General features: G+C 43.3%; 1 protein-coding gene across 1 annotated transcript in view; it reads left to right on the top strand.

The window, feature by feature from the left end:
• Positions 1 to 24150, top strand: part of arhgap35a (Rho GTPase activating protein 35a) — a 64928-nt gene that overhangs the window by 21420 nt on the left and 19358 nt on the right. Inside the window, exon 2 of the mRNA XM_020088215.2 lies at positions 18379 to 22228. Coding sequence (XP_019943774.1) covers positions 18491 to 22228 — 3738 coding nt within the window. The 5' untranslated portion in view covers positions 18379 to 18490. The remainder of the gene's footprint in view (positions 1 to 18378; positions 22229 to 24150) is intronic.

Below are 24150 nucleotides of genomic sequence, written 5' to 3'. Positions count from 1 at the left end.
ATGTGTGTGCATAAATTTGCCTTCCAGTAGACAGGCTGTATGGTTTACAGATAGTGTGTGATATGAAAAAACCCATAGCTGAATTTGGAGGGCTCTTTTTTTCCTGCTGCTCTATACATTGATACTGGTCCCACTGGAACCTCTCTTAGAACACATGGAGAGTATGCGCACTACACACACAGGCACCACATCACACACACACTTATTTCATGGAGAGCAGAGAATGTAATTCCTCTTAAGTTCTGTGCTTGATACAGAAGAATAGGATTGTTCAGTGGCTGTGGAAGCAGGTCATTCTGGAATGTAAGATGGTGTTGGATTGTCTTCTAAGGGCACTTTCACTATACCTTGAACAATGGGCTTTTCAGCAAAAAAGTCTGAAAGGGTGTCTAACAGACCAAAATTGACCCTGACTAAATGAGGAGGTCTAAGAACAAACTGAACCATGGCTTGGTTCATTTGTTTTTGGTTAGTTGGGACTTTTGGACCAATTGCTAGAAGCTAAGAGAGCATCAAATAACAGAAGACGAAAAAAAAGTGGAAGGATGGAAATTGGATGGCAGCCCACGTAGGTGATGACAGGACATACATATGTCAAACGTTAGTGCGCTCCCTAAATTACAATGTGAAGCCAAGACAAATTTGATCAAATGTAAACAACGTAACAATGACATGAACCTTGCTCCAGACTTTAAGGTGTCCCTGTATTGATCAGACAATTGTCACCACAACACTTTCACATATTTTCCTGTATTGTATGCATTGAATTATTCTCAGCTATAAGGTAGTCTGGTCAGAGCTGTTGTATTCATTTTGCATTGTATAGAATATAGACAGATGTCTGTAATGTCACTGACATCAGATGCTGAGCCATATACCGACAGTGCTATACAGGAAACTGTGTTCCGGTAATGTGGCCTAATTTCCAGCAGAGTCAATTAGAGTATAGCATGTCTCCACATTAATGCTTGGTTTTACAGTCTGGGAGGCATCATTCTGAGTGTGTAGATGTGGTGGGAATGTTTTAAATGTTCTTCCAGGTCAGTTAGACTCTTTTATCACTGTAGATGCATGAGATCAGCTTTCAGACTTTTCCAACCGATCTCAGCAACACATTGACCGTGTCTTGTTATAATGGAGATGTTACTGACCAGCCTAGACCTCAAACGTTTGATGTTGGATGCTATGATACAGACTTCTCTGCTTTTTGGTTATATGACACTTAATGCATTGCGTTCAGATGTGCATTAAACTCTGGACAGTAGTTGCTCTGGACAATGTCCCGAATGTCCTTGCCAGCCTACTAGTAAAATGTCAGATTGAGCCCATGTGAGAATACAGAACGAGTGGGTATGTTGTGTTTCTAACACATGGCGGATGCAAAACTAAAAAAGGATAACTAATTAAAAGAATACTAATATCTCAGGAGGAAAAGATGTTCCATACATGTAGAGAAAGATGTCAATTTGAAAAAGGCTGATGCTTGTGTTGAATTGCTGTAAACAAAATAACATGATTGATGCAGGATATCTATATGTCATGTCCTGCCTCCTTCATGCTCCACCCAGGTACCGCCCCTCGTCTTCATGATTGAATGATAAACTCCATAACATGCCGAACCCAATTTTCCGGACATTTTCCACACTTCATGTCTGAAAAAGCCTATCAAACATGACCGAATACGCAACAGGGATGGCTTTGCACTGCACCACTGCATCCCTGCAACGTCCAATCCCTAGATTTGGTGTGCTTATGCTGTAAGGCCTCACTATGCTCCAGGTCCCTCAACACCCCCTTACTGCCCTTGGATTTGTACTGGTGCCATTTGGAGAAAAGGGAGGTTAGCTTGATAGATGTGACACCAGCTAATTTGTTTGATTGTAGCCTATGTGCATATGTTACCTATTCCACTGTTGCAAGCAGGATACTTGTGATCTTACTCAGTTAAACCACTGTTGTTTTATGACTTTTTATAATTTTAGCTTATTTTATTCTTACTGATAATATTTTGGCACAAGAGTAAGACTAAACCAACCCACTCCAATGTTTACCACTGATTACTTTGAAAAGACAAATGTGGTGATAGCAAAATTACAGCAAGGCTTTATTGTTGTGCACGCATGTACCACACACACACACACACACACACACACACACACACACACACACACACACACACACACACACACACACACACACACACACACCTGATCTCACCTCCTTCTGCTTCTTCAAGGATCTAAATGGGAATCTGAGTGGAGGTAAACATGTCATTGTGTAGAGCAGCCCAGCAAACAGACAAGCCTGACAGACCAGTTAATGGGGAGATGAAGAGATAGGGTTTAATAGGCAGCAGAGGATGAACAGTAGATTTATTTTAACAGGGCAATATTTACTATTCTGAACAATGTCAGATTGTGTTTAAATTGTTCTCGTCCCTCCTCCGAGCATCATTTGTCTTGGAATTCTTCTCGTTTAATTGTGATCATTAATTATCATGATTCCCGATTGTGCCAGGAATTTGATTTAGCCTCTATCATAGGTTGTTTCTACTAAGGCAAGAGCCTCACTTGAAAACCTAAACATCAGAGTGGATTGTGGGATGGGAGCCAGGAGCAGCCTCTTGCTATCGCCATGTGCCACAGCCACTGAAGGATTTTAAAGGTTATTGGACGCTAATATCTGGGTACATTGCCTTAAATCAATTTGGTGTGTAAATTGAAAAGTGGCTGCTCTACTGACGGATCTAAAATAACTTTTTTCTCTTATAAAGTTGTGAATAGCTGTAGTAAACAGTTTTATTTTGTGCCCTGGCTCACCACTTTCCCTTTCTTTATTTCCAAGTGCCTTCTCTTACTCGCTACCCTTTCCACTACCATGGCAGCGAGTCTCCAGAGTGCAATGGGAACATGGCTTTATCTGGCTTTGATTCGTTTATTCCTTTCTTTCCGGTCCCCCCACCCTTCCAAGATTCTATCTTGTTTAAATGTTTAGTCGTGTCCCCCCTGCTATATACATTGGCTTTCTATGAAAGAGTCCACTCAAGGTCATTTGGTCACTGTGCCTGTTGAGCACACACAGCTCTCACATACTTCCTTTATCTCTTGATAAAAAAAACTTGTTGACTGGCTCATAGCTCCTCTTCTCCCTCCTTCAACCCCTTCCTCTCTGCTCAAATCCCCATAGAGACAGGAGAGGAAAAAGAAAAAGGAGAAACGTGAGCTGTAGAGATTTGTCAGAAAAAGAGAGAGGGATAAACACAAAGGAGAGAACCTTTAGTCCCCTGATGTGTGTTGAGTGGACCCTGGTAAAATAATCCCTCTTTACCTTCACACCACAATCACAGTAATGACCTTAGCCTGTGGCTCTTCAGTAGACGGTCTTGCATCTTCAGGGGGGAGACAGGTAGCGTGTGTGAGACCCCTCCTTTGTCTGAGATCAGGGATTAGAAAGGCTTATGGATGGTACAGACAGCCGGGTGCGCGTGCATTTGTGTGTCTTTGTGAGGTTAGCGTTATCTAAGATGACGTCAGCAGGAAGAGCGAGTGGTGCTGCATCTGAAACAGTCAAGTGCAGAGGCTGCAGTAAAACTGATCCTGAGCTGGAAAGTTTTGACAGGAATATATTTGGTTTCATTTCTGCAAGTCATGATATTCTCATGTGGCTTCAAACAAGACGACAGACGGCACCATATCCATAAGCCCTATTATAAATGCTGCACGGGGGCTTAAAATAAACTAATAAAGTAATAGGCACAAAGAGTACATTTGGTTTAACCAGTGTATTTTTTACAAGAGATGGAATCTCAGAATAAAACAGCATGAATACCAGCACCCTTCTTCATCCTGATATCCTTATTCTGCCTTCCTGGAGAATATGGAACCATATCAGGTAACTTGATTGGCCAGTTGGCTCATATGAGAACCCTGGGATATGATGTAGTGTGGAGCAATGCTGCCAATCAGAGGGAGAAGACGGGATGGGTGGAGGAGTTTTGGCATCATTACTTAGCATAGGAATTTAGTGTTGTGTGTGTGTCGTAGGAGGTGGGGGGTTAACACTTGGATAGGAGCCAGAGGAACGGCTATAAAATCCAACCTGGTTCCTTTCCTGTTTAAGCAGAAAGAATGATGTAATTCTCACCCCCTGCCTTTTCCTGAGACTTTTTCTTCATTCAGGCCTGGAGAGGGAACCGTACTTAGAAACAAGTTTGAGGATAATGATCATAATTTACATAATAAATACATAATATAGCACATGTTTAACTTTAAGAAACAAGGAGGAGGAGGAGGTCAACGGAGGTCAAGATGATCGATTTTTTTCTATATGGCTGTTTCTGTGTTGTGCAGCATTGCAAAGTATAGCTACACACTTCTCTTATAGTCTGCAAATCTCTGCAACCTTTCGTAACAGATCCTGACTTCTAGCCTGCTCATTGCCTCTCACTGCCACTCTAAACACACGTAAAGGTCTCTTGGAGGGGCCAACACTTTCTAGGCCAGGAAGAAATAAACAATATATGCTGTATTAAATCAATAGCTTGACATTTTGGAAATTACCGTTATTTGCTTACTTGCAGAGAGAAGATTGATAACCTTCCATAACTATGGAGCTAGAGCCAGAGGGTTATTCGTTCAGATTAGCATAAAGAATAGTAGCACAGGGAAAGCCTGACTCTGTCCAAAATTTAAAGAAAATAGTCCCACTGACATATTCAAAGGTTTGTTACTGACATGTAAATTATAAATATTCTCTTCAGCTCACCCGGTGCATTAGCTACATGAGCCTTAATGCTGTAGTTATACATTTAAGTCTTACATGTTCTGTTCAAAACTGATATTTTAGACTCGACACAATGACTATAGATAGTGGCAATGTGTCCACTGCATTGAAAAAGTGTAACTATGTCGTCTTCCATCAATAATTTCATTAAAATCAATCTACACCACCTCCCATTATACAAAAACAGGATAGGATAGACTGGAACATACTTGAGAGCTGTCATGTCATCCATCTTTTTGTCATTGTCTTCCACTCAGTGCTCAAGTGTGCTCTTCATTGTCAAATCATATTACTACATTAAGACTTATTGTGGTAGCATAAATCGTTTAGAAGTGTGATAACCCCAAATACAGTACTGCAATGTTTGTACTAGAATATCAAATAAAACAGCAATTAGACAATACCCCTGCGTTTTTACGTCACTTTACCAATATCAGACCCCTGTTATGTATAGGAAGAACCACTGGACAGCGGAGACGGCTGCAGTAAGTGAGCCTCGGCAGGCAGAGCTCGGCCTTGGCCCCTAATACTGCTGCAGCTGCAGGCAGATCCGCTCAGAGCAGGAAAGTCTTGAGCTGTAATGGCGCTCCAGTGTCTGTCTGAAGACTGATTTAAAATGGATGGCCAAGCATAACCCCTATAACCCCTGGACTAGCTGCCCTAGAGCCTGTCAGCCTCCTCTACTCAGACTGCAGAAGGAGCTCAGAGGTGACACTCCCACATGTGCACACACGAGAGGAGCTAGCCCAGTGCTAAAAGGTGACATGTTTACTCATAGATGTTGTGCTAGAGCTTGCAAGCTATGTTAGACCGCAGGAGATTTTCCGTAGTTGGCCTTACTCACCACGTTTCCATCTCATTCACCTCTGAACTCCAATCTGATTTCTTGTCACCGAAGAGATAAAGCCAGGGGTATTTTAGCTCAGAGTTATCAAAGCATGGAAATGGTTTATTTGTTTGGCTCTCTTTTGCCCCTGCATGAATTGCACTTTGGGTGCAGCTTGTGGGAGGGCAGAAAGAGAGTGAAGCTGTGGTAGAGGAAGAGGAGGGGTGGGGGTGGGGGGGTCTCTGCAGCCATCTGCCTTTGTGCCAACAGTTGGTTTCTGTGGCAACGAGTAAAAAGTCATTATCTTTAATTGACACTGTGGCAGGTTCAGGTGTTTTCAATTGTATCATTAGATATTTTTTTTCTCCCGGCTGTGACTCACCCGTCTCTGGCAGCGGTGCTCCACTTCGTTCTGAGGCTCTTCAGTTTTGTCCCTCCCCCCTTGTGTCATCCGTTGTTATAGCGCCCTGCGTTACCTTTTAGCTCCTTCCGTGGGTAATTTAGTGTTTGCTTGTCAAGCACTTGTCTCCCTCTGTAAGGTTATCCCGCTCCTAGGAAATGTAGCATGATGCTACTGTGTGCTTAAATGGCGAGTATGGGTGGATGACATTCTGACAGATCGAAAAAAGGCAATGAGAAAGAAATTTTAAAGAGGAAAATGACAAGAACTTGAAGTGCAGTGGGAGACAACTGTGGGAAAGAAGGCAAAGAAGCAGGGAAAGTGGTTGTCTATCCTTTTAAGAGGGGCTTATTTCTTTCATGTTAAGGCTTGTCCGGGTAGCAGCAAGAGGTGCAGATGAGCGATCATAAAGTAGCCTTGTCTGTGTACCATTAGCCAACCGCAAGTGCTAAGCACTTACCAGAAGCTGCTTGTGTTAACCACCTCCTCTCCCCCCCAACACTAACTCTCTCTTTCCCCTAGTCACCTCTTGTTGATGGAAACTCTTTGGCCCTGCTCAGACCCAGTATATGTATCCGTCCTGAGAGATCTGATCACAAGTGGACAGCGGTAACTTTGTCTGATCACACCTGGTATGAAAATGCATCCTGAAAGTGTCTCATGTGACAACTTGTGATCTTACTTCCCCGTACAATTAATTACATATATTTTATTTCATACCAGTCTGAGGTTACAGATGAGTCAGATGATGATGTTAAGGTGTGTGAGTCGGTAGGGGCTAAATTTCGGGAAATAATTGATCATGTGGTGGTTAGTGTTGATATGATTCACAAAGCCCAAAGAATGTGACCCCCTCTGAATGTGGTCTGAGCGATCAGATCTCAGGACACATTGAGGACATGTTAAAGTGTATTCAAACCTGTACTTAGCACTGTGTGGCTCACTCAGGACAGATGTTAATATCAGGTCTGAACGGGCTCTTTCACTAAATGTTTCATATCCTCATTTATGATTCCACACACACGTGTCTGTCCCTCCCAATAAATCCAGAAGCAACAGGCTTTTGTTCTTTTGTTTAGTTTTATTTTGCTTCTCTTTAAAAGTGAGGGGCATCCAAGTTTTTGAAAGGTTGTGTTTATCAATGGAAAAATAATTTCTTCTCAAAATGAAAAATACAGCTTTGTCCCGGTTTCTACAAACAATGCAAGCCTTCAGCAAGCTTTTTGTAATTTTTCAAATCAATTTTATCATAACAAGGTGTTTTTCACCACCATTACCATGACGATCAGTTTGTGTGAACAAAATGTCCAGTTCAATGAAAAAATAATTGCACAACAATTTTAGTGGGCTGTTGTGTCTGCAGCTATTGTTTGAATCTGCCTTATGTCTGAAACTATCAGAGGGGCTGTCAGAACCAGTTGGCAAGTGCAGCGTCCAGGCGCGTGTACCTTTTTATTACTGCTGCCTGCTTTATTAGCCTTCCACCGAGCTGGGAAGGATTAAGAAGATTGACTGGAGTTGCAAGTGAAAGTGGCACCTATTGACTAGTTTGTCCTCTTGCGCTACTGGCAGGGTGCGATGATGCTATGAGGATGCTTCGGCCCGGTCCAGCCTATTAGCACGTAGACGCCACACATGAGAACATGACAAGAACAGACAGCACACAGCGTGACATTCACAACCTTTCAGTGATCTACCGTAGCTGCTGGCGTTCGCCGATTTCACAGCCAGAGCTTTAGGTTTTGAGTTTACACTTTCCAGTATTCTGTAAAAATTGGTTCATATTATCTTGCATTTCCCTTTTGGCCAGTCCATGTTCCTTCATTACTGTCATTTTCAGATTGAATTGCTCTCAGAATCAGCAGTGCATGAACATTTCTCTTGGCAGAGAAGAGGGTGGGGAAAAAAAAGACTTTTAAAAATACAATTTGTTTGAACTTCTGCAATTCAAGCTGTGAGGAGGCGAGTTAGAGGGCATGTGTACGTGTGAGATGTGAACGTGTTGTATCTACGTAGGGGCATATGGTGTAGGTGTATGACAGCCGTTTTCTGTGTGTGTAAAGACCATCTGTCACCTAGTAACAGTTTGGTTCATCTCTGGTTAATGTAAGATCTCCCTGTGGAGATCATAACGCCTGATTATATACAGAGGCTGCAGGTTACAAGTCCAGATGGAGGGAGTTAAGCAGCATTATCTTGCATATTATCAGCATATTCTGAGTGAAGAAAAAAAACGCTTTAACTTCAGAGGGAAAAATATTCAGATGTTAAAGTCATAGCTGCTACACATTTCTGAATCCAGTGTTTTAAGTGGATTCTATCTGGTCTGATGATTTTCAGAGGGTGCTGAAATTTATTAATGTCTCTGTATTTATAATATAACAATATACACCTAAGATAAAGATTATGACTAATTATGCTTAATCATGTTTTTTGGAGTGTAGTGAGGCTAAATAAAAACCTTTACCACCATATGCATGTCAAAATATGGTTGTGTATAATTTGCCAATTTAGATTTTGATATGAAACCTCCCAGCAGCAGCAGGTCACTGGTCTTTCCACCCTGTCCTTCCACTACCCAGCTAAAGCAGGATGCAGGGGATGTTAATGAAACAGGTAAATAAAGCCCATACGCGGCACAGTGGAAGCTTTGTCATAGTTAGGCTAAAGAATGGACGCTGTGTAGCTGCAATCAAGCAGTTGTTGCAATCATGACTGTGCTGAGAGTCTGGCAGACACAATTTTCACAGCAGTTGATAAAGTGATAAAACTGAAGCTGTAGTGGCAGCAGCATCGCTCCGAGAGCACGCACAGCTTTCCCGTCCTGTTCACCATCTGGAAAACACACCCTCTATATCTATTAGGAACTCACTCTACAGCCAAGGATGAGCGCTCCACTGAAAATGGGTTAATAATGACACTTAAATTAAAGTTAATGTTTGCAGTTGATGTGTCATTCACGAATCATCTTATTTAATGTGGATACTTTTCCTTCTGAAGGGAATTGTGCCTTTGAATAGATGTGATTCACTGAGTCAGATTATTGGAAATCTAAGACATGTGGGGCTGTGATATACAGTATGTTTTATCAAGATATTTCCTGACTATATTAAGCCTCTTTACCCAGAGATCAGAGTCATCTATGGCACATAATCTGGACATCAAGAGGACAAAGTTCTGTTCTGCAACTGTTCAGTTCTTCTGCTCTTTCAAAAAATCCCCTCTGTTGTTTATGGGCTCTTGTATTAAGGGAATCATTCATGCACTCATGTCTGATCTTATCTGTAAACAGCGAGGATGCACTGGATGCAATTTTCCATTTACACTAATGCACCAAGACATGGACATATATTTTGACAAAGACAAATGTAGAATTTTTGTTGAGCTAGAAAAACTAGGGAAATATATCCCCCCCCCCCCCCCCCCCCCCCCCCCCCGCACGCACACACACACTTTATGCCAAACCAGTTACACTAGCCGTTACAATTGGCAGCTCATTCAGGTGGAAGATTAGCAGCTGACTGTAAAGACCCACCTACCTCTCCCCTCCTCTACTTAAAAAAGAAGCAGCAAAAATCTGTCATATATAACCACCAACCAGGTGTGTGTGTGTGTGTGTGTGTGTGTGTGTGTGTGTGTGTGTGTGTGTGTGTGTGTGTGTGTGTGTGTGTGTGTGTGTGCAGTCATGCCCCATCTGCATTTAATACCCTCTCCCGTTGAGTGTATTGGACACATTTGCGTACAGTCTAAATCCGTCTGTGTTGTAGCTGTTTGTTTGGGCTGTTTGGCTTGGAGGACAGGACAACTGTATTGGATGTCGGACTGTGTGCACACAGTTGTGCTGATGCTGACAAGCCTTCTGGCGGGGGAACGGGGATCAGATGTGTGCGTGTAACATCACCAGCAGACAGTCTGCTACTCTGACAGGGGCTGGCCTGCGAGGTTAGGTACTACTGCAGGAGGAGACAGCTGAAGGGGAGCACATAGGAGGAAAATATTGGGAGAATCAGACAAGGGCCAGAGGCAGTGAAAGAAACGAGGAGCGAGGCAGTTCTGGCAGAGGGAATTAAGAGGGAGGCTGTGTCGAGGCCCACACATGAGCTTCTGTGCCAAAGAGAAAACACAGGCTTGTCTGTTTGTCTGACCTTGCATGTAAAGCAACAGTTGTTGTTGATGTCCGCGTTGTTGTGTAGCCTGTTGAACAGGGAGTTTCAGGAGCAAATGTTTCCATGTACCACAGTGTGTGTCGAGGATGCACAGATCTTAGTGTTCTGTCTAAAAATGATTTTCACGAGAGGCTGGCTGTTTTATCGGTTAGCTGACAATATCAACTGGTGTCAGCAGATATGAAAACATTAATCTTATACAATAAACAATGCAGAAAAGATGTGCATTAATATTTACATTATACAAAACAAAAAAATGTCTATCATCTTAATTGAAGTCCTATATATTTAGTTGTATTCATTTTTTAGTTTTTAGTTTTATAAGTTGTTTATAATACATTTTATAGTTAAACAGTAAAATATCTTGCATCACATTACATTTCTTTTGATTGATAATGACATCTTAAGATTTTTTGTCAAGTATAAGGGCAGGTCACCTGGTAACAGCCGCTTTAAGAAGATTCAAGCCTCTTTAGGTGGAGTGCCCAAACACGGAGGCTTGAGTCCTCCCGCCTGGGTCCAGTTTCAACACCACAAGTTGAGCTCTAATTTTCTTTCATTATTTTTTAATAATTCCTCAAAAAAATTGTGAGAAATACTCATCACAAGTTTCTAAAGCACGAGGTTAACTTTTCGAAAAGCTTTATTTTGTCTGACCTACAGTCAAAACGCAGAAGATATATTGAGATTACAGTGACGTTGAAAGAAGCAGCAAATCCGCACATTTTTAAAAAACATATAAGAGAATTTGTTGGGTGTCAGCTTGATAAATAATTTAAATTGATAACATTAAAACGTCCCAGCAGTGGTATGTGAAGGTCACAGAGCTGACGCTGCAGAAACTCTGGGCTTCTCACTTTTCACTCACTCGCTGTCAGCTTTACAAAGAAGTGACCTTTTTAGTGGTAAAGACACCGTGCTGAGTATTTGCTTTCGTGTTTGTGCGCGTGTAAGTGGATTCATGTGGTCGCAGTTCAAATTTATAGCTGTCATTGTCCATGTTTCCAGCACAGTATATTTAGCTGTGCTATCAGTGAGGCCTTCTGCTGCAGTTGAAGAGGTTAAAACGCAGTGACACACTCCTTCTCCTGCCCTCCCTGCTCTCTCTCCTTCCACTCCCTAAATAGACTGTCCAGTCTTTCAAGATCATTTCTTTACCAGACTTAAACTTTGCTCCCTCCTCTCTCGTGAAGTGTTCAGTTAGAGTCTTGAATTTCAAATAACGTTGTGAATATGGTCTCCTCTTCCTTCTGTCTTATTCTTAGACTGATATTGTACATTCTCAATTGTTGAGTTTTCGTTTACGTCTTTGTCCTGCTTGTGCCTTTTTTTTCTACTCTTATCCTGCATCCTTCCTCCCTCTGTCTGCCCATTTGCTTCTCTCCTCAGGGGGTCTATTAGCAGCTAGCTCTCTATCTCCGAAATGCAAGGTGGAGGAAGGAAGTGGAAGTGAACTTAAAGCTGAGAGCCGGGAGCAACGTTACATTTCAGTTGTCATAAATATAATATTACAGCTAATGACAATGATGATGATAATAATAATGCTGTAAAAACCTAGTAATGAATGAGTAGCAGGTACTGTAGGTAAAATTGTGCTGTAGTAGTATATAGCATAATTTACCTCATGCCTGCATTAATTATGTGTTTCTCTGTCAGCAGTGCCTGTGCACGTGAGTCAGTATTTAAATGTTGATAAAAGAGCAGCAGGGGATTTGTTACCTGCGTCTTAGGTGTGTTTTTCATGTGGATACATCCCCACGCCATCGAATCATGCTAATGTAGAGGCAGCACCACTTGTCATCTTGCAAATGGAAAGATGCAAATAGCTGCAGATTGTCATAACTGGCCAGTTCTTAGTGGATCAGGACCTGGATATTTGATGGATGTTTTGTTGCCGCATTAATGTAAATGCGTGTCAGTAAAAGGGATGCTAAGAAGAGACATTTGATGGTTTAATATCAACAGAGTGCTTACTCAGATCTTTCTGCTAGACTCGCTACGGTCAGGCTTCACTGTTGTGGTGCACTTCAAGGTGTGTTTGTGTGAGAGAATTCTCTCCAGATGCTGCAGCCTTCATCAGAAAACATTTGCCAATTACCTCATTAACGTCATCCGGCTCCCTTTTGGGCTTCAGTATAAATCCGTACTATTCACTTTGACACTAAACCCTGAACCGTGTCGGTCGTCTCTCCTCCAGTTGTCATGTTCAGACATCTTTGCTCTGCTGCAGCACGAACACTTTCAGGTTATAATTGAAGTGACTGACTAAGTATTAATACTTGATATTGTACAAATTGGAGTTGTTCATTAGGTGAATGTGGGTTCTACCACTGACTTGCAGAAAGTAAGTAAATGGGTTATACATCTATACAAATTTTTTTAGAAACGGTGGGGTCAATGGACAAGGGATGTAATTGGTTTGAGTGTAACTCTGATAACACCGACGACTTCTGCAACAGCGGTTGGTGAGTTTTGTGTGTTATGGTGACATTTCCAAAACTGTGTTTTACAGTAAATGTAGGTGGGTTGATTCAGACTGTCCTGAGCTCTTGTGGTTTGCTCTGTTTTCTTCTCGTAAGAATAATTTATTATTGGATTTGCTTTTGTGGTTTTGGCAGTGTATCTTGTGTAATTTTTGTGTTCCAGGTCGCATGTGAAACACATTAGCGATGGTATGATTGCAGTGTTTATGTTTTCTGCTGGTGTGTGCTCACATACAGTGGATGGAAACAGCAAGGAAATTTATATTTCCTGTTTGGTGAGAGATGCGCAGCCCTCGTGAAAGAGACAAATGACTTGTGTTTTAGAAGATACACTGAACCACAGAGCACTTCAGTGTGTTGAATATGGCGTGTGCTCCCACTTACATATAAATAAATATTTAAAGTTATAACAATTCTTAAGTTTAATGTCTAAAAACAACATGATCTTTGTTGTATATGTACACGTATATATTTTGTGCAATGCACCATGTTTGCTTTATCTGTGGCTTTACCCATCTCTGCTATAACTCCAACATATAACGAAAGAAAAACACACAGCTAGTCAGTCAGCCAGTCCTTCCACTGTTTGTATTGGTCATTCGTTATGGATGGCAATTATTCAATGGCGTTTGCTGTGCAATATGAGAAAATTTAAATATATGACCTCATCTGTGAACATGATTTGCTCTTGAGTCCTGTGAGGTAGATTTTGAAAATGCAAAACTATTAGGCCTTTTATTATTGTTTTGATTGTGACACCTAATGGCCAAAGTAACATATGGTACGTTTAGGTCATTGTTAGAGTTTATATATGTGTCTCTGGTTTGCACTATTAATTTGCATTTTGTTATGGACCTATTTTCATCAGCACCGGCACCACCTTTATTCTCTGTATTCATCCTTCCAAACCCTTGTCCATTGCGGGAGCACATCTCATTGGGAAGTAGGGTCAGTGTAAGGACTGTGTCCACCCACCTACCCACACATCAGTCCTCTGCCCACAACCCCAGTTTGTTACTAATGGACAGCACGTCTCCAGAGGGGGGGTGAATATGGGAGGGAAGAGGAGCGTGGGAGCGAGTGATTGAGATGCTATTTGACTGAACAAAAAATGTTGCAGGTCAGAGCTGAGAGAGACAAAAGAGCTAAGCGGACCCTCAACTGGCTGCATATTTACATCTGGCCGAAGGAGTGAAAACGAAAGGGAAGACATTTTTCTGGACTCAAGCAATAGGATGGCCAGTCTGTCTTGTATCGAACAGGGGGAGCGAGAGAGATTTTCCCTGTTGCCTTTCCGTCATAATCATCACCATCACACTCTTTCATGACTATTTCATGACCTTTGTTTCTGTCAACTCCCCGCCTTCCTGAGTGAATTATACTGTACAACTAGAGTGCTAGCTGGGGAACGGTGCAAGCGAGCTTGTTTATTCTCGTTTAGCAGTTTTCAGTATGAATTATGTGGCAGTCAGTAAGAAATATTTGATACTTTTGACAAAGAAAACTATAAACAACATATCAAGTGGTTAGCACTGTTTCCTCACAGCAGGAATGTTGCCGGTTTGGCAGGGGTCTTTCTTTGTGGAGTTTGTATCTCTCTGTGCCTCTGTTGGATTTTGTACTAGTACTCCTCCCCAAAACAGAGTTGTTGTAAAGGTAATTAGACTCTATATTAGGTTCGAATTTGAGATTGTGAATGGTTGTTTGTCTTTGTGTGTATGTCTTCATGCATTATGTTGATAACCTGTCAAGGGTGTTCCCCTGCCTCTCGCCCAATGTCAGCAAGGATTGACTCTAGTTCGCCACCTGACCCTCAAAGTGCTCCATCTTATATTAGAAAAACTCCTTATTGTTTGCTATTATATTCATATTGTGTCCAAAAACGACACTCTGGTTTAGTCTGAGTGCACTCTGCAGTTAGGCTTGTGTATCAAAGCAATAAGGTGTTTTTTTGGTATATCAAAACAGGCCTGACTGACAGTTACTTTAAACTCGTGGGCAATGCTCCCTTGCTAACTCTTCTTAACTTTGTAATGAAAGGAATGCAGCCACCGCGTGAAAGCTACATGGTCTCTCTCTTCATGGCCAGTGAACACAGCCTCTTCCCTGCTGCCCTTTATAGCACGTGTTATGATGAACTTCACGCACTGCCACCCCAGCATTAGCCTCAGGCTGCACTCCTTTGCCCTACAGATGCATCCTATCTTCTCATCAGGCCAACTCATCCAGGCCTCACCACGCCCTGGCCCTCTTGCCTGAGGGGATTGCAATGTGCAGCTCACATGACCCAGGCCACTGACCTCTCTCCCCTTCCCCTCACAACCATTCTTCTATATACCCCTATTCTCTCAGTTTGCACTAACTTCCCACCCCCCTGTCTCCTCCCCCAGTGCCTTCCACTCTTTTCTGCATCTCCTCCACCTCCTCCTCTTTCCCTCTCCTTTTCTGCTTACCCTCATGTTTCAGGGTCAGAGGCGGATGCAACGCAGGCCCTAAGCTATCTCTGCCTCAGCCCTAAACAGCCTTCAGCCTCGAGACAATGGTATGTGGCTGGACATGCGCAGCAGACACCAGGCCTCAGGGCGAACTGGGAGACTGGCTGCCTGTCTGCTCTGCAACTGGACTGCTGCACCAAAGCTAGTCGAGCACAGGCAGTGGTGTCTTTATAGGTCTGCGGAAAGAGGAAATGTATTTCCTAAATGACTAGATCTGTTGTGTTTGAAATGTTGCACTTAGATTGCCAGTAGACTTGCTGTTAAAATGATCTGAAGTGTGTGCTTGTAATGTCTCATATGTGTTTCACTTTGGGTTAATCAGCCCGTCTCATCAGGTGTTTTGTGTTCCTCCATTGTCCTCTTCTGCTTGCATCCCCATGTCACTTATGATTGAATTCTTAGCTTCCTGCACTGACATGCCACTATGGGACAGAGCAGAAAAAAGGATAAGTGCAATATGTCTCCTTTGTTCACCACTCCCTTAGAGGTTATTGCAAAAGTTCTACAGCCCTTACTTCCTACACCTTATCCACGCTCTACTGCAGTACTGTGATAGCTGCGTTTTACTACATGTGAATGAGCTTGACGATTCACCTACACAGTGCACATGTATGAATATTCTTAGAAAAAAATATATAGGTGGGGTTATCGAAGCAGATGTTCGCAATGCATCTGTGTGAGTGTTGAGCCCAGCTCGCCTCGAGCAACAGAGGGAGTTTGCGAGTGCTCAACTTTATTTAATCCAGACACTCTCACAACATGACCACGTGGTCACGAACATGACCTATTTCACACATAGCTCAGTGATCATCAAGATAGATATGATAAAATCTGAGGCGTGTGTGTGTGCGTGCGTGTGCATGCGTGTGCATGCGTGTACACATGCATATATGCAAGCGTAAGCTCATTTAGGTCATTTGTGCAGATGTGGGTCTATGCCATGGCTTTCATACTTATCTGTTAATGTAACACCCTCTGTCAGCTCAGTAGGTAGCTATTTCAAGCATGTCACAACAGTTCGGTCCTGAGAGATACAGTCCGCAGTACCCTTTGCTACAGTAGTCCCACATGAAATCCATTTTGACCCCCAGAATGTTGGATACAGTTTAGTATGGAGTAAGGGACATCTGACACACATAATTGCATTAGCAGTAAATTAAAATGACAGCAGAAGATAAGGAACCATTACTGATTATCAGTGGACTTCATATTTAATGCATTTGGAATGTAGCCTTTCAGTTTTATGTCTGTGAATGTGGTCACTGGGAAGCTCAGGAGAGGATCATGCAGATGTGATACATAAAAAAATAATGATTAGCAGGCTGGGTGCATGTTCTGTTTAGCCAGTGAACCATATCCAAGGGCAGCAGGTCATGTTTTTTCTGTGGCTGATTGCAGTTGAGGCCGTCTGCGCTGTAATGTGAACATGACGAGGTCAGGACACAGGTGCACTTTTAACCTGCTGACTTGAGCTCTTTAGATTCCACACCTGCAGTTATTCTCATCCTATCAAGGCTGTATTTACAGCACTACCGAAACTATGTACAGATGATGCAGTTAATCCACACATTACCTGTGAAAATACCGACAGTCCAGAAAGAGGAGACCTTGAATTAACCATAATCCGCGTACCTATTTGTATGCATCAGCAAGTCTGGCTGAGCACATGGCACCTTATTACTGCAGGGACTGGGTCTGTGTCTGTGCACCCTAATACATTTTTCATGCAAGTTTCCTCTATAAGCACAAGGCACACAAGACATTCTTTTTGATATTGATTCACTTTTTTCTGTTGCCACTGGGTTTTACACCTGGTGAAGCACCAAGGAGGTCTTGCCTCTGTAGTGTTAATTTATAATCTTATTGGAATTTGCTTTAGACTTTAGTGTTTCGAGGCTGTGCTCTAACTGTCAGCTTTGAACTTTGATTAGTCACACTCAGAAACAAGACCCAGGCATATACAGTGTATGCGGTTGTTGATAATGTGTTAGTTGTGGGGTTGATTTTTATCCACAGCATGTTCCAGTGTAGTGAGCTTCTTTTTCATTGTCTTCCTCTCTGGTGAAATAGTGTCAGACATTGAAGTTCATCTTTGCGTATCCATAGTCTTTTGTTGTTTGACAAACTCAATTCAGCAGCAGTGACAGCTTTGTCTCTGTCAAAAGAGCTATTCATAATTGATAGTGGTTTTAATGTCTCTGTAACTACATTAACGCCAGTTTTGACATGAAGGGGATGGTCTCGTACTGCAAGTCTGTATGCGGGCTGTCTTACCAAATCATTTCTGTTCCTAAAAAAGTATGTTGTCGAAATCCATCATCTCACACAACCCCATCTTCTCTCGCTTTAATTTATATTTAGGTCTCATCCACTGATGTAATAAATTATATTGAAACTGGTCAAATAAATCGTTATGTCTCCTCTTTTGACAGTGCACCAAATTGTTGAATCTCCTGTCTGTAAATATGTTATATTATTGAACGCTCATCAGCCAACTATGATCTTTAAACAGAGTGCTATTTGATGAGGAACATAGGACACCATGTTTTTGATAGAGAAGAGTCAACTAACAGGCAGTGCAGCCTTTTAAAATGCAGATGGCTTTCCCTAGTTGGCCAATTAGTAACTTTAGCTCTGGAACACTTATCTCTTTCATCTTCCTGTGTGTCTCTTTCATTTGGGGTGCAGAGCGCTTAGTGTGCCTGTTTTCAAAGTGGTGGTGTGTATGTGCACATTCATGTGTCTATTTTCTGCGATAGCAGAAAACCTACACAACGTTATTCTACTGCTGGAAGTGAGACGACCAACCATACTGTTCATCACTTATAAGCCAAAACACATATCAATTCAAAGCGAACATGTGGGTGAAATGTGGAAGGCTCCATTGCAAGCAGTGCAGTTGTGACAGTATAAAAATTGAATGAGTTAAATGGGGGAAATTTGCCTTTTTCGAATCTACAGCTGTGTCAAGTAATCTGCAGCATTCCAGCAGCTTTGCCACTGACCTCAATCTTTTCAGGAAACATTCAGTGGAGAAATAGGATCACAGATTAAACATCATTAACGCCACATAGCCACACAGTAGGAGCCTAGATGAGAGACACAATAGCTCTCTAATAATAAAGCCTGTCAGCGGAATGGAATGTTTTTTCTGTAATTCTTTACATTAATTGACTTCTCTCTCTCTCTCTCTCTCTCTCTCTCTCTTTGTATTTCTTTCATACAGGTCCAAACCCCAGCCCAGTAAGCTCCCCTTGCATGGAAACCCACCTTCCTTGGCAGCCTTCTCCTCTCCCTAGAGCTAGCGGCCAGCATGGCAGGATGAGCCTCTGCCAGCGATGATGATGGCCAAAAAGCAAGATGTCCGGGCACCCACCTACAACCTGGTCGCGGTTGGGCTGTCCGGCACGGAGAAGGAGAAGGGTCAGTGTGGTGTGGGCAAGTCCTGCCTGTGTAACCGCTTTGTCCGGCCAAGTGCAGATGACTTCTACCTAGACCACACCTCTGTCCTCAGCACAAGTGACTTTGGGGGCCGTGTGGTGAACAATGACCACTTCCTGTTCTGGGGAGAGGCTGGGCGGTGCATGGAGGAGGGGCCAGAATGCCGTATGAATGTTGTGGAGCAGACAGAGTTCATCGATGATCAGACGTTCCAGCCGCACCGAAGCACAGCGCTCCAGCCTTACATCAAGAGGGCAGCTTCCACCAAGCTGGCCTCAGCTGAGAAGCTGATGTACTTTTGCACAGATCAGCTGGGGCTGGAGCAAGACTTTGAGCAGAAACAGATGCCTGAAGGCAAGCTTATGGTGGATGGCTTCTTACTCTGTGTGGATGTTAGCAGGGGGATGAATCGTAGCTTTGAGGACCAGATGAAGTTTGTCACCAACCTGTACAACCAGCTAGCCAAAACGAAGAAACCGGTAGTACTGGTTCTTACCAAATGTGATGAAGGAGTTGAGCGCTATATAAAAGACTCGCACACCTTTGCCCTTGCCAAGAAGAACCTGCAGGTGGTAGAAACATCAGCACGATCTAATGTCAATGTTGACTCAGCTTTTCTAACACTGGTTCAGCTAATAGATAAGAGTAGGGGAAAGCCCAAAATTATCCCTTACTTTGAGGCATTAAAACAGCAGAGTCAACAAATTGCCTCAGCCAAAGACCACTATGACTGGCTGGTGAACCGAATTGTGAAAAACCACAATGAGACATGGCCGGCTGTCATTCGTCTCATGCAGTCTGCCCCTGAGTATAAGGAGTACATTTTCCTTGAGGGGACACCTAAAGCCAAGAAGCTTTTCCAACAGCATGTGCATAGACTCAAGCAAGGCCATATAGAAAAACGTAGGAAGGCCTATCTAACTACTCTACCACAGGCCTTGTCTGTGCTGTTACCAGAGTTGGATGAGATTGACCACCTCAGCTGGTCTGGAGTTCAGAAAGTCCTTGAGACAAAAAAAGATTTCTTCCAATGGTTTGTAGTGCTAGATGACACCCCTTGGGAGACCACACCACACCTTGATAACATGGAGGATGATCGAATCCCCCAGGACCTTCTGGAGACCCCTGCAGCTGAAACTATCTATAAGACTCACCTGGAGCAGCTAAGGAATGAGCGCAAACGGGCTGAGATGAGATGGGAGTTCAAGGAGAAGCTAAGTATCTCTCCTTTCATTACACCAGGGAAACCATGGGAGGAGGCCCGAAGCTTTATCATGAATGAGGACTTTTACCAGTGGCTGGATGAGATGGAATATTTGAGTATCTACAACAAACACCAGAAGGAAATCATTGACCGAGCCAAAGAGGACTTTCAGGAACTGCTTCTCGAATACTCAGAGCTCTTTTATGAGCTGGAAGTGGATGCAAAGCCAAGTAAAGAGAAAATGGGAGCCATTCAGGAGGTGTTGGGTGAGGAGCAAAGGTTTAAAGCCCTGCAGAAGCTGCAAGCAGAAAGGAATGCTCTGGTATTAAAACATATCCACTTTGTCTACCACCCCACAAAGGACACCTGTCCCAACAGCCCTCACTGTGTGGACAGCAAATTAGAGCAAATTCTGGCCTCCAGATTCCCTACCCGCTACCCATCATCAGACAGTACAAGACTGGAAGGGGGTAGGGCTGAACGGATAAATCTTGTCATCCTAGGAAAAGATGGGCTAGCCAGAGAGATGGCAAATGAGATAAGGGCCTTGTGCAGCAGTGATGACCGGTACGTGTTAGATGGCAAGATGTATGAGTTAGCCCTTCGTCCTATTGAGGGCAATGTACGTCTGCCAGTCAATTCCTTTCACACACCAACTTTCACACCCCACGGTTGCCTGTGTTTGTACAACTCAAAAGAATCACTCTCGTATGTTGTAGAGAGTATAGAGAAGCTTAGAGAGTCAACTATAAGCAGAAGGGAAAGGGAAAACAGCTTAGCACAACTCCCGCTGTCCCTCATTCTGGTCACCAAGCGGGGTGTGGGGTCCATAGGGGATATTGGGGGTGAGACAGCTCAGACTCTTATCCAACAAGGACAGCAGGTGGCTGGAAAGCTGCAGTGTACATACCTAGATCCTGCCTCTCCAGGTATGGGCTACACACGCAATGTAAGCGAGAGGCAGATCAACCAGATGCTAAAGGGTCTCTTAGATTTAAGGAGAAGCATAGGAAGCAGTTCCCCTCCCTTGCCCCCTCCATCCTCTGCCTTCAGAGATTCACAGTCCCAGCCAGGTCTAGAGGCAGACTTGAGGATAGTCATGTGCCTGATGTGTGGAGACACATACGACCTAGACCAGCTGCTTGCTCCCTTCCTGTTACCCCAGTATTGTCGTCCTGCCTCTTCTCTTAACAGTGGCACCTCCATTCTGCTGGATCTCAGTATAGGAGGTCAGAGGCAGAATATTGAACTGTCACTACTCTCTTTCCATTCCACATTCTCCCTCCGCAAGACCAGGCTGGTCCATGGATACATTGCAGTTTACTCTGCTCGCCGCAAGGCCTCTCTGGAGACATTATGTGCTTTCCTGTGTGAGGTCCAAGACATCATCCCAGTCCAGTTGCTAGCTGTAGGGGAGAGTCAGATGGAGCTGTCAGACTCAGAGTCGGCTAAAGAGCAGGTCAGTCAGGGAGATGAACTTGCCCATGAAATTGAGGCCAGGTTTAATACAGTAATATGTGGACATGGTGGGGTGGTAGGGGGCCTTCATAAGATGGACCTTTTCCAGCCCTTCCTCAAGGATGTGTTTGAGAAGCGCACTATTGTTGAGGCCACACACATGTATGATCATGTGGCTGAGGCATGTACTAACGAGAGCATAAGCCCTCGCTGTGGCTCTCCTAGTCCAGTAAACATCCTTATGGACTCTGAGGATGACATCGACCCATCACCACCTTACCCCACCCTGAGGGAGGATGGTAGCCTGAGTTCTCACCTTGGGAGCTTCAAGCTGCCAGATCTGGATTCAAGTGATACCTTCTCTGTCATTTCTGAGCTTAGCACCTTTGAGAGCAAGCTTAACAACAAGATTCCTCCTCAAGTGAAGCCCAAGCCTGTCCGTAAGGTTAACCTCAGCCCCTTCATGGACCAGCAGGGTGGCACCAATCGCCGCTCTTTGCCTCAAGCTGTCACCTGGGCTCCAGGTAGCGATGGTGGCTATGACCCCTCCGACTATGCAGAGCCCATGGATGCTGTGAGCAAACCCCGACTCACAGAAGAGGAGAATATTTACTCTGTTCCTCATGACAGCACACAGGGCAAAATTATCACCATCCGTAACGCCAGCAAAGGTCACTCCAACGGTAGTGCTGGAGGGAATGGTTCAGACAGCGAGGCAGACAGCAGCTCACTCGAACGCAGGAGAAAATTGTCTGCCATCGGGGTAAAACCTAAACTTTACAGAGACAGATCCAAACGACTTGGCAAGTTCAGCAGTTTCAGGACAAGCTTCTCTATAGGCAGTGATGATGAGATGGGGGGTCCACCCAAGGCTAGCCAGGATGATGGAGGAGCCCAAAAGGACAACTCCATTGAGGAGAGTGAAGACCCTAAAAGAAGGAATATCCTCAAGAGCCTGCGCAGAAATACGAAGGTTAGTGTTGTTTGCCTCCAAATGTTTATATTGTCTGAACTGCAGTTAGCAGTAAGATGTTGCATATATACCTACAAACACACCCACTGCCCAATTACATCTTTTGGTAATTTTCAATGACTACCTCAGCAATACACAATGTCGTGGTTATGGGTTTTTGTTATGGACAAAAAGATAAAATGTCCTTAATCCCCTGTATATGTGGGGGGGACTGAGATTCAATACTTGTTTGCTTTGGTGGATGACAATGTTTACTACTAAGTTTGAGGAATAACTGATCAGTTAAGTATAACTCAGTGAAATCATAACATACTGGGGGTTGGGGTTCTCTGAAAGCATGTTCCATGTTTTCCCCTTACCGCTCTGTGGGAGCCCTTTTTAACTAGCCAGATCATCAGAGAGAAAGAGACTTCAGTCACCAAACCTTGACACCAGAAGACAGAACTGAGTAATGATTGGGACTGCTGGGCCACAGTAGCAATTTTATTGTGCTTGTGCATGTCTGCTTATCTAGTTTTCCAGTATATGCGAGCTAAAATGATAATGTTTGACACTCGTCAAGATTTTAAAAGCATCAACTTCCATCTTACAATTCTTATAATAGTGGCGCATAAAAAGAAATTAAACCTATTGTCGTCTACACATCCCTGCTGTTCATGGCATAATAGTAGTAAGGAGCATAACATTAGAGAAGCATGATTTGTGAAATAACCCACTCTATTTGTAATTTACAAAACGAGATTGTGTAATCAGCTTGCCTTCATCCTTAATTGTATATGGCTTCTTGTCTCAGTGGCACGTCCTTGACAACATAAATGCTAAAGGACTCAGTTAATTTGCCATTAGTGATCTAGTGATCAGCATCATCTAGTGAGAGCAGTGTTTTTTACTGTTCACTGTACTACATACTGCAGTAAAATACGTGCCTCCCAATTCTACAATGTCACAGCTTGGCTTTCTTTTCATCCTTTCTTTCGTATTTATAAAGTTTGTCCTCCCCTCTTTCTCATTCACACTTTCTGCCTCTTTTCATATTCTTGTCACATTCTGTCTCTCTCCCCATTATGTTCCAATATCTGTCTTTTCTTTCTATTTTTCTGCTGAAGGTTTCCCCGCCACCAACTTCCATTCTTTTCTAGTCTGTCCTTCTCCTGTTTATTTCTGTCCCTCACACGTGTTGCAGTGATACTTTCGACCTTAGACCGCGAGACTTATCAGCGTGGCATGCTGTTCATTCACACACATGGCTTGGCACAGAGGTGCCAGCTGAATAGGAGTTACAGTTGTCTTCGTTGTGCATGTGCGTCTGTGATAATTACTGTGGCTGTCAGTAGGGTGGAACAGGAGGAGGATGATTAATGTTTTCACACACTCAGCTGTGATGTCCAAGTACCTGCATGAAGGCTGTCATCTCACGTAGCTCTTAACTGCTTAAACTGCATGCTCTCCTTTATGCACGAACTAACTTTGTTCATAGTGTACTCAGTGCCATTTGTCTTTCTGAAGAAGGTGTGCCAGGATCGCTCAAACACCAGGCATCAGGCAGTTTATCAGCACCAGTGAAGTGCACATCACAGGCCAAGCCCTGTGCCTCATACAAGCTCCAGTTTTACTGACTTTAACCCAACCCTCAGAGGGGATCAACTCGAAAGAGGGATCAATTAATTATCACATGACACATTAGAAATCTACTTGTTTCATAAATAAACCCCCAGGAAAATTAAAGATAGTAGAATTTAGATCGTGCTCTCATCATTACTTCAATGAGGGCCTCTGATTTGTGCCCTACAGCAGGTCTGAGATCTTGATATTCACATTACAGGCCATTTTGGCTTAATTGTGGTTGTAAGAAAGTGATCAAGTTCCATCACCTGTTCTTCTAAGCAGCCGTTTCAAAGATAAGAGCCCATTTCTGCTGCACC

This window comes from Paralichthys olivaceus, chromosome 11 (genome assembly GCF_024713975.1).
Source record: "Paralichthys olivaceus isolate ysfri-2021 chromosome 11, ASM2471397v2, whole genome shotgun sequence".
In the NCBI taxonomy this organism is placed as follows: Eukaryota; Metazoa; Chordata; class Actinopteri; order Pleuronectiformes; family Paralichthyidae; genus Paralichthys; species Paralichthys olivaceus.
The sequence above is the reverse complement of the archived record's forward strand: the minus strand, read 5'-3'. Positions and strand labels throughout refer to the sequence as shown.